The sequence below is a fragment of the Genypterus blacodes genome, unplaced genomic scaffold, assembly GCF_046128005.1.
Source record: "Genypterus blacodes isolate CSIRO-AG114 ecotype Tasmania unplaced genomic scaffold, CSIRO-AGI_Gbla_v1 ptg000067l_1, whole genome shotgun sequence".
Lineage (NCBI taxonomy): Eukaryota > Metazoa > Chordata > Actinopteri > Ophidiiformes > Ophidiidae > Genypterus > Genypterus blacodes.
This window is the reverse complement of record NW_027466879.1, coordinates 1,330,046-1,343,814: the sequence shown is the minus strand read 5'-3', so window position 1 is coordinate 1,343,814 and position 13,769 is coordinate 1,330,046. Positions and strand designations below refer to the sequence as shown.

The window sequence follows — 13,769 nt, the reverse complement described above, 5'->3', positions numbered from 1 at the left end:
CCACTTGTAAACGTCCTCATTGGTGTGTAGCAGAGACATGAGCGGCTGTTTAGACTTCATGATTCACACTCTGTCCTCATTTACACCGAACAACCCCACAAACCCTCTGTGACTTTATGATTCAACCTGTTGTGTCTGATGTTTGGCATGTCTGACTCTAAACCTCTGACCTGTCACCTCTCAGATTTGTTAGAAGAAAACAGGAAGTCAAGAGTGGACACGTTTAGTAAAGAGTGTTTATTGATCTCTTCTGGCACAATAGTCTTCTTGGCTGAGAGGAATGTTTATTGTTGTTTACAGCAAAAACCATGAGATTCCAAAGGATCTAAGATAAAACATAATATAAGAGTGTAGTTTGACTTGAACATGTTGACAGCAGATCCCTCACATGTCAGCTGGTGACTTGATTCAGACCAGAGACTCGCAGACAGGCTGCATGTCCGAGTCCTGACTGTGCAGAGAGCTCAGGCCGGTGTCCGAGTCATCGTCGTTGTGGTCCTCGCCCTGACCTTTGCACCGACCCCTGACCTGCTCCACCCACTCACTCTTCCTCTCCTCCACGCTCCCCGTTCCCTCATCTGTCTGCTCACACGTCTCCTCCCTGCCTGGACCTTCTTCCATGTCCAGACGTCCCACTTTCTCCATCAGATCCCTCATCTCCTCGTCCTTCGCCCCCCATATCTCCTCTCTGACCTTCAAATCGCCCCTGATGGCCTCCAAATCTGTGCTCACACGTAGTCCGATGTAAGAGCTGACGTCCAGCTGGGTCTGGAGCCTCTCCCCCTCCATGAGAAGCTCGGTTTCTGTGGACGCGTCCCCTCCGGTCCTCCGCTCGGACCGCGGGCTCCCTCCGGTCACTCGCTCGCCCTCTCTGCCCCTGAGCTTCTCTCTCCTCCGCCTCATCCAGCGGCGGTTGAGCTCCTCCTGGATCTGCACAGTGATGTGATCCATGAGGGCCTCCTGCTCCCACAGCTTCTCCTGCAGCCTCAGCACCTCCTCAAACCGGACCAGAGTCTCCGCTGAGACCACCTGTCTCTCACCCTCCTGACCCGGGGTGTCAGTAGCACCAACTAGATACGTGTCCTGCACATAATTCACCCCGAGCCTCTTCATCCTGTCAAAATGCACCTTCGCCTCACACCTCTCGATCTCCAAGTCCAGCTCTGTGATCCTCTGGACCTGCTGGCGGACTGTGTGGTCCTGAGAGAGCACCAGGTGGACCAGAGTCTCCATCTTCTCCGCGTCCCTGTGCTCCGTCTGCTTCACCCTCTTCTTCTTCTTCATCTTCTCCAACTTTCTGAACGCTTTCCTGACGATCCGGCGCTGCTTCTCCGGTGAGACGGCGCCCATCGGAGCCCGAGCCGAGCCCGTGAAGGCGCAGGGGCTCCGTCTGCTCAGCACCACCCGAGCCTCCGCGCTCCGGGCGCCGCGGGTCGCCACGGACGCCGCCGTCTTCACCAGGACGAACTTCACCTTCTGCTGCTCGTCTCCCCACGCGTCCCACAGGCGGAGGATCTTGGTCTGCTTCGGTAGAATCCTCTCGAACCCTCTCCACTTCTCCACGATGCAGTAAGCCTGGGAGCGAGCAGAGGATGAAGCTGAAGCTGGAGATGAAGCGTGTTGGTCCTCCAGAAGCACCGTGACCACATCAGCGCAGGTGGTCCGCCTGGACAAGCCAAGGACGAGCTTCTCCTCCCGGCAGACCCACACGGAAACCTGGCATTCCTCCAACTCCATCGGCAACTTTTCTTAATCTGAACATAAACGATCAAATGTCACTTTTTCATCAGGAACCATTCGTCATGTCCGGAGGAGACAGACAGACAGACAGGAGGTCATCATGTCTCACACACAGGAGACAAGTGTCCCGGGCTGCATCTGGGAAGTCCATGTGTGTATCGTTACACTTTCTCTGTGCTGCGTTCAGGCTCCACTTTCACGCTGAAAATGTGATCACATGACTTACAGGGGGAAAAGAAGTTGCAATATTCAGATCAGAGCCGCAGAATCCAGCATGAGAGCAAAGTGTGAGGAGAAGAAGAAGAAGAACCTGAAAACAGATTTATGCATTTATAAAAAAAGATAATTAATATAAAAATTGTAACGGTCTGTAAAACTTTAATATATGCAAATCAGTACATTAATAGGAGAACACTCAGAGCTCAAACCTCCACCAAGGCTGAACATTTCTCTATAACCTGCTATAAACAATCCAAACATGCATTTCTATTTACAGCTGATTGTGATCATCCTTGGTTCTAGTGTAACCTCGAGTTAACAAGGTACACACACACACACACACACACACACACACACACACTGTCACACACTCAACGCTTTTCTATGGACTAAAAACTATGCTATACATTTTAGCCTAATTTCATGATTACATAATTTGCATGGATGTTTCCATGATGCTGATGCCATTTTAAAGTGTCACATAGTCGCATTTTATTTGGATACACATGGAATAAATATGTGAGTAACATGGCTGTAATTTAATGTTTCACATACCGGATAATGCAGTTGGCTCATAATAACCTTATTATATATATATACCTCAACCGTGATGCATTACTGCTTAATTTAAACAATGTTGCCCTCTTGCGGGGAGTTCTGTTACTGCAGGCGTGTGCATCAAATATGTGTTCCTGATAGATTCAAGCAGGTTTATCTACTGTCGATCCAATGCTTCTGCAGCTTATTGGTATTTTTTAATTGCTAAGGAATGGTGGTTTGTTACATCCTATAGTTTATATAACACACATCATCATCATCATCATCATAGGGGCATAAATACCAACACCACAACAGGAAGGAGACAATATTTTTCAGATTTATTTAACTTCAATATTGCATACATACAAAGTATCTATAAAGCTACAAAATATCTACTATTCAAGAAGAAGGCATCATAATGTTACGGAACAAAGACGAGACCATACGCAGAACACGCAAGTACACGCAAAGAACACAAAGCCCAGTTTCTCTCCTCTCTTGGATGTGAGAAGACGTCGCACATCTGTACCGAGAAAAGCAAAGAGATCGTTTTATACAAAGCACCTTTTTACAAAAGTCTGCAAATGAAACAAAACGTGTGTATGAAAACTAAAGGAACTACATGTAAGATCACTTTAAAGCCAAAAATCTGAAAATGGTAATAAAACAAAAAGGTACCAGTACCTACTTTTAGACAAAAATTACAAATAACAAAGGCTAAACTGCTGATATGTTTGTGGCACGATTCCTCTTCTAAATTTGTGTCCATCCTCTATTGAAATGGTGTAGGAGAGGTTCCTGTTTGAAACCATGTGTCCAAAGGTACCAGCAGAGCAGCAGTAACATCATCACCACCTTAGATGGACTCGCAATATACAGACAATGTCATCACAAAACATAATACGACTGTTTACAATATGAAAACAGGAACATTTCACTATGCAATCAATATTTGTGAACAGATACACAGGGTAAACATAAGAAAAGCCTGTTTACAGGGCCGGCCACAGTGTTCACAGGACTGTGGGGAAATACTGAACCATGGGACTGAAGACAGAGACGGCGTCTGCAATTAAGATATTTTAAAGATGGGGGATCGTTTTGTGACAAACAGTGAATATGATCTGAGTAGCCATTGTGAAAGGTTTTAACAATGATGGCCTCATCCACAACGGCAGTTTGACATGTTTAGAAAATGAACACTTGAGGGGCAGAAATGTATTTATTTGATTTAAATTGATTCTAGCTTACTATCAACTTTCAGTGCTGAGAGACGTGACGTTGGGAAACGTGTGCTTCCTTCCTCATCAGCTACAAAGCCCAGGCCTCCTTGTCACCTTGCATTAACATGCAATCTGTATCTGGAGATGTGAGCAAGAGAAGCCGCACAGCGATGACGTCACCTCACAACCAACATGTGGAATCTGCATGTTCTCCTCGTGCTTTCGCTCTCTACATGTCTTCACTTTTTCTTCTGTGTCCAAAGACAAGCTGGTGAAATAAAATGGTTTGTGTGTGTTAGTTTCTCTCTCTCTCGCTCTCTCTCTCTGTGTGATGAACTGTCCAGGGTGTCATCTGTCTCTCGCCCGAGGACTGCAGGCAGAAGCTGCTGCCCCCTGTGACCCCTGAACAGGATGAGTGTGTATAGTGGATGTTAATGCAAGGTGTCAGCACTTGTAGAATGCATTGTAATTGGATCTCCGTCAAAACTACAGAGGTGTAAATGTAACGAGTTCAGCACTGACACATTCAGGAGACAGACTCTGTCCCGGCTCCACTTGCTCTCCTTAATAAAAACCTCACTGAATGGGAGCTTGTGTGTGTGTGTGTGTGTGTGTGTGTGTGTGTGTGTGTGGCTGTAAATGGGTCCCTGCACCCGGAGCACGAACATCCACAGCTCACACAAACACATTTTTTTATAAAGGCCCCGACAACTGAGATCCAATCACAATGCAGGGCGGCGATCACAAAAGGATCTTAATGTGAGGTGTGAATCCGAGTCTCTTCCTCCTCCAGATACCCGGATCCTGACACAGTTCCATGTTAATGAAAGGTGCAGAAGAGGCCTTGAGTGCTTTATCCTCATAACATCACAAAAGTTTCCTCAGTCTCAGATCCTGTGAGTGTGTCGTTACTGCACAGTGGAAAATGTTCCCAAATCTTCTTTTTTTTTATAGACACTTGAACCTGCAAGTGTGTACACAGCGTTAAGACTCAACAGCTGCACTTACTCCCCCAGTTGACATCCTGCATGCAGTCAGCGGCTCCACGGATCAGCAGGTCTCTCTCTCTCTCTCTGGCTTACACACACAGATAAGCTCTTCAAATACAATTATTTCTGAAATCAATTTACAATGCAATAAACAGGAACCTATCATTGCTGTGATCAGTCACCAGCTGTCCCCCCCCCCCCCCCCCCCCCTGCTGCTGCGTTTGTCGCACACCTTGAAGAAGGCAATGTGGTGATTGGTTTTAACTTGCGTCTCATTTTTGGTCAAGCAATATTTAATTCTTTAATCTGTGTTTTTTTTTGATGCTGGAGTTTTCAAAGCAAAGGCACTTCCTTGCTACAATGCAGGACATGGACAAATATATCAACTGTATCTCTGTGTTTTTTTGGTCTTTTACAGCAGGAAAGGCAAAGTCAGTTTGTGTCTATCATCATCACACACTTAGAAAAAGGCTGATATGAGAAAAATAGACGTGTTAGAACCGCGGTCGGGAGAAACAGTTCGCTCAGCAGAAACGGATCTGAGACGCTCCGTCGTGTGAAGGAGGGAAACGAGTCTAAGGGCGTTTTCACTGCGACGTGGTTCGGTCCAGGTTTAACGGGACTCTGGTTGGATTGGTCGGGTCCTGAACACAGCGATGGCACGGGAACGGTTTAAAGGAGGAGGAGGAGGAGGTCGGATGGGATTATGTGCAGTGTGAAGACGACTACAGATCTGTTCTGATCTATTGATCTGGAACGAGAGACAAATCAAACCCGTCCTCGGATGTTGAAGGTTCTGTGAGCTCAGCACATCTTCACATCGAGTCAAGCAGCCTGATTCCTTATTTTATTTCCAAAGCAAAGTCAACATTATGCCGACATGATTTTGTTTGATATGTCGACTCGATGACGGCTAGGAATTTATGAAAACTGTAATATTTGTTCCATGTTTTGAACTTGCTGCTCCTGGCCCCGGGACGTTCTGACCAATCGGCTGACGGCTCTCACACGAATGTGTTTGGGTTTGTTTCTTTCCTGTGTGAGACCAAAGCAGTTCCAACAATTTCGTCTCTGATTCATACCAGAATAAACAAAAACGGCTCCGCCAGAAAACGCCCTTAGAAACAAACTGCCCTTCCTCAGATGTGGAGCTGGACCAAGTCAAACACCGGGGATTGATTTTCGCCTCCTTCAACCAAAAGGAAATGTGAGTGTAGTCAAAGCGAGCATGGGCGATGTGATAGTACATTCTAAGGCACAGTACACAAACACTTTGGCAGATTGATTTGTGACTTTCTGATGTAATGCAGGCAGAGAAGAGTCTCTCCACACACAGATCACAGCTTTAGTGGCTTCTTTTGGAGTTCACACAGCTGTAGGCATGTTTAAGGCTGGAAACAGGTGTAGGCCACACACACGTGAACACACACGTGAACGCAAAGACGGCGACACTCCGGCTCAGAGTTAAGGCCTCTAGATGCTTCATCCAAGACGCTTGTCCCGATTGTCTGCAGACTGTGATTGTGTGACTCTAACAGCACTTAACCAGGTGTGTGTTCAGACGGGATTTAACTCTCTCATCTCTCAAGCTCCGTTTGTTTTTCAGTCACTGTCTCTGATTCTATCTTCATTTTACAATCGAACTCCAAAACCTTTTCAGCCTAACAACCTTCACAGGAACAACAGCAAACTGAACTCACACACGCCCGGCACTTCTACTAGACATAATTAACATTTACAAGAGCAGATTGAGGAAATAAAAATACCTATAAGACTTTGCCAAACATTTTGGGGTATTCCATAATTTTCCAAAACATTCCCAGGTCTGGAAAACACTTTTTATAACGACATGATTTTCCTGGAATATCACAACCATGAAAGCCTCGGGAAAGGGAAGAGAGAGACACACACACACACACACACACACACACACACACACACACACACACACACACACACACACACACACACACACACACACACACACACACACACACACACACACACACACACACACACACACACACACACACACACTCCCCTCTTCAAAGCTCTGTCTGGATGAAGGTAGAGACATGCAGCTGCTGTTCTGGTGGACGGGCCGGGTCAGATGAAGCATACAGCACTTCCATCCTTCATTACCCTGCCATACCCAGAGGGAAACTGTATTCTGCTGTGGTTTAGGGGGAGAACAGAGCCGGAATAGAGCGAGCGAGGCCGAGCGCCCGGAGAGGATTTTACTGTCGAGGCGTCAGAGAGAAGAGGAACAAGTCCAGTCGGGGGACCAAAGTTCTTGTGGAGGAGCGGAGAAGTCGTGTAGTCGTGCTTCCACATGAGTCCAACCTCCATCTAAACACACTTCCCGCATATTCAGAACCAGAACACGTTTGACTTTGTCTCATTACTTTCACGGTGCGTTGATTCTGCTGTCGGACCCCGGAGATACTTTGAGTTTGAGAAATCACTAATTCTGTAATGTTTCCTGACCGCAATCACCAACTTCAACCAATGACCAGAGAGTGTTTGTTATCTTTTGGTTTCTTTGGACTATTTGCTGCGGACGTGTGTGTGTGTGTGTACATCGACAGTACGTACGCTCACAAAATTTCACCTACACACATAGAAAACACACTCATATGTATGACACAGAGCACGGAGCCACACTCCTCTTTTCTTACTGTACACAACAAAGCTGAAGACAACAGACACCTTTCTGTTTACCAAAATGAATCTCAGCCAGTAAATTGTGCGGCCACACACGTACACCCAACACGGACAAACGTGACATAATTATAAAGGAGAATAACGTCTGTAAGAAAACGTAAGAACAACTGTACCGCGATTCACAGCTGCAGTCAAATAAACACTTATATTCAAACAGAGTTGATCACCGCCCACTTCACCTAAAGCCAGGAGCCCCAGGCGCCGCGGGCGTGACGTCCAGGTGGAGGCACTGCCACTCGTGTCGAGGTTGTAAAGTCTGTGAGGAGAGCGAGGGGAGGTGGGGGGGGGGGCTCTCAGTCCTTTACCAGTCTGTAGATGTGATGCTGAGCGCCGTGCTCGCTGTTTGAAACCTCAAACACACACGCCATACACAGCAGCGTCTCCTGGGTGTCCCTGTTCGTCACCACCTGGAACGCACAAAGACACCAGAGACAACAGACCAGTCAGCACCAGGAACCACTCACACACACACAAACCGCTCACCACCACGAACCGCTCACACACACACACACACAAACCGCTCGCACACACAAACCAGTTACCATCACAAATATCACATAATTGTGTCAATCAATCATCATTTCCTCTGATGATCTAAATCTGTGGTTCTCAAACTGTGGTAGGTACGCCACCGCTGGTACCAGTCTGGGAATTTCCCGTAAAAATGTTTTATGTTTATTCCCAAATTCTGTAAAAAAAAAAAAAGAAAAGAAAAAAAAAAGGACTCCACTCTGCTTGTTACAGCTGTTTGTTGCTGCTTCACCTGGAGTCATGCAGACCTCCAGCTGTGCAGAGGGGGGCTGCTCCCTCCACTGGGGGGGCGGCGGGGGTCACAGATCCCCTTCCTCCAGTGCTGCAGTGCCATTCAGTGGACAGCCTGGGTTTTGCCCCTGAGCTCCACTCTGGCTTCAGTGTTCCATTAACAGAAAACTTTAAAAGTCAATTTTTCAAAATGTAATGATTATTGTGGGGGGTTCTGTCCATTCAGGTCAATGACTTGGTTTTTTTAAGGTTTTTTTTATAGATATTCGTAGTTAACTTCTGAGGTCCATAAGTCTTTGAGTCGACTCTTTGTAACCCTGGACAACCACGTCAACACACTCAATCAACCAGCTGATAACACAAATAAACATGAGGTCTTAATGTTCTCTGGTCTTTATGCGGTTGACCAACTTTCTCCACTCTGTTCACAGTGAATTCAAACTTCAAATATAAATTGATTAAGGCAGTAAATCAATATATTAACACGTCATGTTTACATCATCATTACACTCTTCATCTGAATCAGGCCTGTAAACTCATCAGTGGGAGAATATTGGAATGCTTTCAATTCCAGTCATTACATTCCTGTCTTAATCACAGTACAGACACACACTCGTATGCAGTAATGTAGTCGCATGTGTGTGTGTGAGCTGCTGAGTGTTTCTGGGGGGGAAACTCAAGTCGTCTTTATGTTTTTCAATTTTCTTGAAAAGGTTTAAATATCTTCTTAAACCTACAGAGATGAAAAAATACCGTGTTCTGGAATATTGCTATCAGCCTTTACAAATGCACTGTGTGTGTGACTTGGCCTTGGAGTCGTTCATAGTCGGTCTGGCCCTGGACCGACAACAAAGGCATCAATCAAAGAGCAGGTCAGCGTGTCAGGAGGAAGCGTTCAGCCTGGCTGCTGCTTTCTGCTCCCATATAGGACAAAAAAACACACTATTTAGATTTCCTGTGTAGGGGTGAATGAGACGTTAAGACCCCATGTGATATTGGTAACAGGGGTCCCTGCCCCCTCTTACCCTCCCCCTCATGTGCCCCTGCAGATAATGAGGCTCCTCTCACTGTGTTTCATCCTCTGTGGAATGAGAGGAATGTAGACCCAGAGAGTGGAACATCTCAGGCTGCGCTCATAATCAAGCCTTTTCCCCCCCCCCCCCAAGTTATCTGGAGCCACCAGCACACACACGCACACACACACACACACACACACACACACACACACACACACACACACACACACACACACACACACACACACACACACACACACACACACACACACACACACATACACACCCTCACACCCCCTCCTCCCTGCCTGCCTGCACAGAGAAGAAGAAGAAGAAGAAGTACAAGGTTGTGTGCTTACCAATAAGATAGTGAAGTTCTCCAGCACGCTGTTCATCATGTATTTCTCTGGCAGATGTTTGAGCTTATGGATGAAGTTGATCATGTATTCACACATGGGAGAGCGACTTATCCGGTAGACAAAGCGCCCGTTCTCGAACCGTGCATACTCGGTCTGAGGAGGGAACGGAGTGGTGCAGTGAACACACAACAAATGAGACTGACAGGACTGTGACTCTGAGTCAAAGAGGAACGTTGTAGCTGAGCTGTACCTCCACTTTCTCCACCACTTGCTTGCCGAAGGAGCAGACCTTAGTGGAGCAGGTGATGGTCATGTTCTCGGAGCTCTCGTACTGGCTGGTCACGCCGTAGAAAGAGCCGCTGTCATCCTGAATGTTGCAGTTCAAGTCCGCCTGGGAGCCACGAGGAAGACGACGATGCATCACGGTCCGTTTGAGAGGAGGGAACACACACACAGCACAGAACACAGAACACACTGAATATTACAGCGGCACAGGGAAGCAAACATGTCAGGGGCAAAGAAAGACATATGGGGCAAATACAAGAAGAATTTGTGAATGTTTTCAGAGCATTCCTGTTGTAGGACCACAAAAACATGAGCCAAGGGAATGGAATTTCATTGACACTAAATTCTGGAACTCATTAGAACTCAGCTTCAGTGACCAGAACACAGATCTGAGCTCTTCTCACTTCACGTATTGCTGTTTTTGATGACATCACTGCTTCCAGGTCCTCTTGCTGTGTTGCTGCTTTGTGTGTATTGAATTAACAACCCTTTCCTTTACTTACTCTCCTTTGTTACCTTCATAATAATTCGTTTCCAGACATTACGCAGCTCAGCTCCATCATGCCTTACATGCCTGCAGCTCATTATAAACTTATTCCTTTTATTTGATGTCTTTATCTACTCACAGACTTGTTTTCACCCAGACTTCTCTTTCATCACAGCAGGAAGTTTGACGTTTCTGATACTTGTTGATTTGTCTGGAGTGGAAATTTGACTAATACGTCTCCAGTCATGTGTTGAGCACATGGAGGGAGACGTGTGCGCTCTGCTGCCTCTCACACACGTGTGTGTGCCGGGCTCTTAAACAGAGCAGCAGCTGATCCTTATTAGCTGCACTTCATTCAAATGAACTCCTTGGCTCCGTGTAATTGTCACACTAAATGAAAGAAATGGGGCGATGCAGAATCTATGGTCCCTGGCGGTAGTTTGCGGTTGGTTTAGTACAAATTCACATAGGAGCAGAGTTTTAGTAGTTTATTGCCTGGAGGCTAATTTTGGAAAAGTGGATGCAAACAGTCAGTGTTTCCATGAGATGATGATGTCACGCCCACACACCCTCCTGTACGACCCCAATTCATTCATTACACTGTTAAATAAGAGAGCATTTATTATCATTATATGTTCTTAGATATGAAATGATGTCACCACCTGAGAATACACTAAACGTCTAAATGTATACCTTTAAAAATGGGGTTCAAGCAGTGTCTCAGTGGAAACATACTGGATGTAAGTCTTCACAGATCGGAAACCTTTCAGATACATGACTTAGCATGTTAATGTGTCCAATACTGGAGAGCAGATTCTAAAGAGGATTAGATGAAGTTATGTTAAAAGCCTGATTTACAAGGCAGAAAGGGTCTGATCCTGAACCGCAGCCTCTCTATGCCCGGAACATCCTGTTCATTATGGACACAAAAAGAAGAAGAGACATCCTTTTCCAACATTCTCCTCCTTCATTAAGCAAAGCAGTTCTATGTTCATTATTGTGCAGATTCTGTCTTTCATTTGAAATTTAGATTGGCCGGTCACTTCAAAAGGAATTTGAGGGGACTTGGTCCGAGTGCATCGGGTCCTACTTTGTTGACTGCCGCTAGTTAGCATTTTGCATCGGGGGAGGAAATACAGCCAATGTTTAAACAGCCATTAGGAGTGCAACCGGGTCACGCCATTGTTTGGAGATATTAGAGTGAATTAGTGAGGGCTTTGATCAAAAGCTCTCCTGCTATGCGAATCCAAATATAGCCGAGTGCATTCTGCAAACATTAAGGGAGCAATCTTCTCTGTGCCGCCTGATTTCAGTGAACACACGGATCCTCCACGTGATTCTACCGCTAAACAACGTGCAGCTGTGATTATGAGACAGACAAGTGCTCTACAAATAAAATGTATTATTATTATTATTATTAGACACTGATGTATGGAAATCAGCTTCTTTATATGATGAGGATTTGTAAAGATATAAATTTTCCCTCACCCAGAATTTGATAAGGAAGAAGGAATTCTGCGGCCCTTTGCCAAACAGCTCCTTCAGTCCTCCTTTCTTCTCTGGGAATTTGTCATAAATCTGACGGATGTCCACCGACTCCAGCAGAGCGTCGCTGTAAGAATGGTTCGTCTGTCCAATATGTACAAATAGGTGCTTGTTGTACTGAAAGAAAAGAGACATCATGTTGAGAAACGGGCCAAAGGTGAGCGGAGCAAAGAACCACAGAAGAATGATCTATTACCAATCAATCAAAGTCTATTACGTCTGCCGTGTTTGCGCTCATGTTGGTTTGTAAAATGAATAAATGATCCTTGTGATAGAGGACGGCCTTCGTTTCAATGAAAACCAGATTTTAAAAAAAGGAATCTGCAGTAACTTGGAATTGAATTCTTCTGTAATTAAATTAAAAAAACCACAATTTAAGATACGTTTAGAAGTTGGATCCCCAAAAACATCTCATGGTCTAACATCAGGCTGAAACACACAGAAACACGGCTGAGAGCAGGAGGGACAGCAGTGATCTGGGTAAATACACTGTATTTCATTATAACAACGCGGTGTTGTGACTGCGTGGATCAAAAGAATGTGGTCTCAAATATTAAGCGAGACGCAAGACTGATGGCCGTTGTCATGTGGTATCAATAGCGAAAGAAAAGGGGAAAATACGGATACAAACGTTGACAAATCGCTCCCATCTAGAGGGAACATGTGAGCCGCACCGGAGGAGTCGGAGCTGCTGATTTGTGTGCCGTGTCAAGTGACGCTCAGTGGCTCTGTGGAGTGTCTCGCTCAGCCTCAGTCCACAGTGTAAATACAGTTTGGCCCGGCTGACTAGTATGCAGTCATTCTTCTTATTTATTGTTGCAGGTTTACTTATATCCCAGCAGGCCCGGCTTCTCTCCTCAGAGCTTGTTTTGGCCTAACCTCAGCTGACTGTGTCTGGGAAAATGTGCCTGTGTGTGCATACAGGAAAGAGCTGCACGATAAGGGAATGAAAACCAGGAGGCAGGGATATTTCACAGTGCGCTGCGGTGAGCTTACGTACCGAGTCCGGGTCTCTCTGCTGCTCTAAGAAGGCGGAGAACTCCACCAGTCTGAGTTTGGACGTGCCGATGGAGCGGCCCTGCCACGCCGGTGCCGTGGGAGCTTGTGCTGCTGTGGACTCATAGCCTGCAGACAACACAACAACACCGTCAAGCAGATGCAGCCGCACTGCGCGGCACGTACACATTGATTTGCAGACATTACAGCTGATTTAAGCCTGGTGTCACAGATGCCACAGGTGCGGTGTTGGACTCAGCGTTTGATGATGATGATGATGTGCTGTGTTGTTCTTTGTCTTATCGATGCAACACAATCTGTACTTTAACTCATTTCTAAAGCTTTAATTAAAAGTACCTTTGTTTGGCATTGTAAAGACTCCATTCTCTAGTTTAGCAAACGTTATGTAATAATAATAATAATAATATAATGGTGAATATCAAGGACATAAAATTATCTCCATTTGAATTTCTCTCGATCTGTCAAGATTACATTTACCGTAAAAAACATTCAGTTACTTTCCCCAGAATCTTAGTGAAATGTAATCCTTTTGGAAACATTCCCAGGCCTGGAAAAGACATTTTCACATGAATGACATGGAGGTGAGAGGAGATGTGATAAGGCGCTTGTGAAAGTTAATTCTTCACACAAACCCCATTCACACAAACCCTCATCCTGTGTGAGTGTGAGGTTGGGTTTAGGTGATTTAAAAAAAAAAAAAAAAAAAGAGGTTTGAATCAGTAAATCCTCACTTGAAATGGCTGTGGTGACTGCTGGCTGGATGGGATAGGACTGCTGGGTGAAAGGCTTGATGCTGAAAGAAAGACCAACACAACCACGACTTAATGAGATATTTACTTTGTATTTGTCTGTAAACTGGCTGA

At 45.6% G+C, this 13,769-nt stretch overlaps 2 protein-coding genes across 3 annotated transcripts in view; both read right to left on the bottom strand.

Annotated features, from left to right (window-relative positions):
• Positions 1-278: 278 nt before the first annotated feature.
• rassf10b (Ras association domain family member 10b) lies at positions 279-1,872 on the bottom strand. Its single transcript, XM_076156129.1, has one exon. It carries the CDS (start codon positions 1,735-1,737, stop codon positions 409-411), a length of 1,329 nt encoding a protein of 442 aa, XP_076012244.1. The 5' UTR covers positions 1,738-1,872; the 3' UTR covers positions 279-408.
• Positions 1,873-4,639: 2,767 nt separating this feature from the next.
• Positions 4,640-13,769, bottom strand: part of tead1b (TEA domain family member 1b) — a 43,867-nt gene continuing 34,737 nt past the window's right edge. For both annotated transcript variants that reach the window (XM_076155574.1, XM_076155573.1), the window contains exons 9-14: positions 13,638-13,699; positions 12,890-13,014; positions 11,833-12,006; positions 9,823-9,963; positions 9,573-9,725; positions 4,640-7,842 (exon numbers count right to left, since the gene is read on the bottom strand). In XM_076155574.1, coding sequence (XP_076011689.1) covers positions 7,729-7,842; positions 9,573-9,725; positions 9,823-9,963; positions 11,833-12,006; positions 12,890-13,014; positions 13,638-13,699 — 769 coding nt within the window. In that variant the 3' untranslated portion in view covers positions 4,640-7,728. The remainder of the gene's footprint in view (positions 7,843-9,572; positions 9,726-9,822; positions 9,964-11,832; positions 12,007-12,889; positions 13,015-13,637; positions 13,700-13,769) is intronic.